This window comes from Sinocyclocheilus grahami, unplaced genomic scaffold (genome assembly GCF_001515645.1).
Source record: "Sinocyclocheilus grahami isolate Dianchi unplaced genomic scaffold, SAMN03320097.WGS_v1.1 scaffold25.1, whole genome shotgun sequence".
NCBI classification, from domain to species: Eukaryota; Metazoa; Chordata; class Actinopteri; order Cypriniformes; family Cyprinidae; genus Sinocyclocheilus; species Sinocyclocheilus grahami.
The window spans coordinates 3801116-3805428 of NW_015505204.1; the positions used below are offsets into that span (position 1 = coordinate 3801116).

The 4313-nt window shown below is 34.8% G+C and overlaps 1 protein-coding gene across 1 annotated transcript in view; it reads right to left on the bottom strand.

The window, feature by feature from the left end:
• Nucleotides 1–2983: 2983 nt before the first annotated feature.
• LOC107565136 (ladderlectin-like) overlaps nucleotides 2984–4313 on the bottom strand; it is a 1975-nt gene continuing 645 nt past the window's right edge. The window contains exons 2-5 of the mRNA XM_016250352.1: nucleotides 4199–4299; nucleotides 3658–3792; nucleotides 3220–3328; nucleotides 2984–3054 (exon numbers count right to left, since the gene is read on the bottom strand). Of these exons, the coding sequence (XP_016105838.1) occupies nucleotides 2984–3054; nucleotides 3220–3328; nucleotides 3658–3792; nucleotides 4199–4299 (416 nt within the window). The remainder of the gene's footprint in view (nucleotides 3055–3219; nucleotides 3329–3657; nucleotides 3793–4198; nucleotides 4300–4313) is intronic.

The following is a 4313-nucleotide window of genomic DNA, read 5'->3' on the forward strand; positions in this document are numbered from 1 at the left end:
GCCCCTTACTACTGATTGGCTACAAGTTTGTTTTGCTAGTTGGCCTGAATCAGTTTTCTAAAAGCGTTTTTGAGAAATCGCTTACCCCACCTTTAAATGTATTCTTTAACATTTTGCATCTTCAGGGGATTTGATGGTACTAGACAATATTCACCTATAAATTATTATACAATTTATTTCTATATAAAAAATTTTGGGGGGAAATTAACATATTATTCTATTATATGTTATGTATTCTATATACCATATGTAATGCCTGTTTGCATGACTGATAAGTCGATTTAATTTAGTTAATGTGTTAATTTAATTACATTTAATTAATGTAGATATAATTAGATATGTTTTGGCAGTTGCATATTGTTGACAATGTCTTGGATGAATACATTCGATTTTTCCAGTCAAACCAAAGAGAGCATTGAGGGACTTTTGAATGCTGCCCAAGTTGGAAAATATGAGTGGGACAGCCTGGTACTCTCACTGAACACATCTCAGTGTCATTACAACTGCTGGACAATGCACAATGCAGATATACACACTTACACAAAAACACACACCCAAGTGAATAAAACTAAACAAAAGCCTCGGAGATCACAAAAACACACACATAATGTGCATAACAGTGCATTAGTGCATAATGTTAAAACCTTACATTTGATTCTGTTTGATTATTCACAGCATGAACATTAAGACACTGAGCTTAGTAAGCACTGCAGTATAGTGACAAATTCTGATTTACTTCTAAACAAGTAAACCATCCTTCACAATCGTAATGATTTGTTTATCTAAGACAGGGGTCTTCAACTCGTTGCTTGTGCGCTGATTGGAGGTAGCTGGTCAAGATATAGGCCTACTTTTCATCCAATCAGAGTGAGCTAATAGAGCTAATATAACCACATATCGACCATGACGTTATTTTAATTATCCCTTTCGTATTTTAATGATCATTTGACCCATGTTTGATTGATATTACTGCTCAGCGTTAAGCAAAGTTAGTAAGAGTTTCAAGCAGGCAAGCAAGCATTCAGCCTGTATGCCTTTTTTGTTCAAACCTATACAAATACCAGCCCAAACTTTTGTTGCAAATATTAACCGGTGGATGGAAAATAGTCTACCATGTTATCCGAAGTGTTGAGAGTTTTAGAATACATATTATCTTATGTAGAACTGTTTAAGGAACAAATAAAATATAATTTAACATCCTTTTCATAAAAAAGCTGAAAGGCTGAAAAAAGGCTGATTAAAGGCTGAAATGTCTGAAATGTGAGGTTTATCATTTTATAAATCTTTTTTTTGTGTTATTAAAAAACTTTATTTGAACATATAGTAGGCTACATGTCAGTAAATAACATGTTATGAATATTTTTTGTTATTTCAAATCTGGCCATTGTTTTTAATGTTTTTATTTCAGTGTTTATGCAAACAAAAAGTGCATATAGTGGTGCTAATTTTATTTGTTGGTTTTCGGCATAAAACTTGGTAAAATGATTTCAGTGTGTATAATTTTTTAACATGTCCAGCACATTTTAAGACTACCGTGTAGGCTATAACAGTTTGGATCGATACGTTATTTAAGAAATATATGTATTGTATACCATGGGTAGCTCTCAGCCACATTAATTTTTAAAAAGTAGCTCTGAGAACCCTGAGATAAGATATTAAAGTCAATATCAAGGAGTCATTCAAGGTTCGGCTGGTTAATTTAGACAGGAAATGGCAGGTTTTAAAGCAGTACCCTCTCCTGGTAGATGCCGTAACTACACCATCAAGGTTTGTGTTGTTCATTAAAGTCCCCCTGCTGTCACTTTATCCCTTAAAACACATATAATCAAAATTACATACAATAGGTGCAATAGGTAATTGTCTTCAGAAAAGGTTTTGGTTGAAAATCTCTTCACATCCTGATAGCAATCATTAAGTTAAGTGGTCTAAATGTATTTATCTGTATTTATATATTCTGTGGAAGGCGTAGGACCAAGAAATGTTCGTCCAATCAAAACGCTCTGTTCGAGCGTTTTAAATGGCTTTCCTACCTGCCTGTCAACTTATGTATTAGCATACCTCTGGGCACCCAGTTCGCACAGACAGGATATGTCATCAGCGCGTTCACGCACGCTGTGCAGACAGAGTGAGAATGGCAGACAAACGTCAACAACCCGATCTTCCTTCCTTTCTTCCTTCCCTCCCTCCTATCCGATCGATATGATCCCTGAACAGTGTTCATTGCTCCCTACTCCCTGAGCCGGGGAAATCTGTTGAAGTTTACTTCACTTCTGAACATGGGGTGGAATTGAGAAAGGCTGATGTAGCCTATTGTAATAATGTTGTCTCTGGTATTCTGGTCTGTGAGCATATATGCGTTCAGGGGGCGTGGCTTTAGATGGCGGGTTGCAGGGAGGGTGGGACGATCGCTTTCAATGCTATCAGGCTAAAGTTAGCATTTTCCAAAATCTCCTACTGCACCTTTAATAGTTTTTTTTTTTTACAATTAACAGTGTAAATTATTGCTCGCTTAAATATAACTCTACAAAGCATATGAAAAACACCAGATACACATGTCACTGCTGAGAAAAAAAAACTGGCTGACTGGTTTTAGCTGGTGTTTGCAGGCTGGTTTTAGTGGGATTTTGACCACTTCTTTAGCTGGACAGCAAAAAAAACAAACAACACTCCCATACTTCACGTTGGAACCAACTAAGACCAGCCAACCATCTTAGGTTGGTTTTAGATTTGTTTTCCCCAGCAGGATTAAAAACATGATTTTCACCACAGGATTTCTTTAAAACTCAAAAAGAGAGTAACAAATAAAAACAGATGTACATTTGCAGTTTAAAGTCTATTTCATTTTATTTTATTTTTGCAAAGATTGACATTAAAATTCAAAATCAAAGCATGTCTGCTATAGTCAGAAATTTGGAGACTTTAGAAATATGTGATGGACAGACATGAGATATTGAAAATCGTTAGTTTTAATCCTAGTCTTTAGTTAAGATCGGCAAGAGGAACAGATGAAACTGAGAAAAGTATCGCAGTGTGCATCATTCCAGAGTTGCTCATCTGTGGAAATTCAGTTACGTTATTCAGGAAATGAACTGTCAAATATGGAAGCCATAAATATAAATGTGTAATAAAATGTGCAAGGTTTGAAACCTTTACATGTTTTATACTAAATAAAAATGTTGTTAAATAGCTTTAAATATATGGAAAACATGTATATATTACCTCCATAGCCCATCTCCACGCAATTTTCATTTCCTTCTCCATTTGGCTCACCAGTATGCCAGTCACTGTACTCAAACTTTGATCCATCACTCCAAAACCAGACATAAACCTAAAAACATTACATTAGTATTACCAAACTTGTTGCTGTTTCCACCTGTTGATGCTTCTCATTTTATTTTCCTTTTTATCTTAAATGGGAACTCTGGTATGTTTAAATAAACATTAAACTTCAATTTGAGTGTGAAACTTCAACTGGTGTTTGTTGGGGCAGTGCAAACCAGCTTTTACAAAATGTGAAAGAGCACAAGCAACATATCTGACAAAAGAAAACAATTTTTACTTTCAACAACATTTACTGTTCATTTTCAATTATACTTTGTTTTACATTAATCTGCCACTGGTTGGATTGATATTTAATGGAAATGAAAAATGAGTTACCTTAGTTGCATCATGAGCACCAATCCAGGTTCGGGGGATTCCATTAACATATTTTTTCAGAAAGGTCTTTAGGAAATTGTGAGTGAGTTGATTGTGGATAGATGCAAGGTTTCCTCCGAGGTCAACACATTGTTTCTGTCAGGATAAAGAGTTATTTAGGTGCAATGCAATTCATTCGTAATGAAGTCTGATAAAAAAAAAGGCTAAGATTCTTGAAAGTAAAGTGGAGCATAAAAAGTTTTTCATAATCTTTGAAAAATGCATGGCATAACAAACAGACAGGATTTTGTTTGATCATTAAACACTTGACAACTTTACAAAACAAAACACCCTTGACCATGTAAAAACTAAACAATTTTTGTAGAACTCAATTATGAAATGAACATGAACACACTGTCTTTTTTTTCCTTTAGAACTTGAACCTGTCTATATTTTTTAGCTTTACAATAGTGTAAAATGCACGTTTAAGTACGGTATGATTAATTACACAATTTGGGGTTTGCTCCTAATCATGTAGCATCTATAGAGAACACAAACTTACTTCTGCCTCAGCCCATGGTTTCAAGTCACTGAAAAATTTAAAACATTTTGTTCCAAATTTCTCCCAGCCAGTGGGGCATTTTCGACCAATGCTGAAAGAATCTGCAAAAAAGATG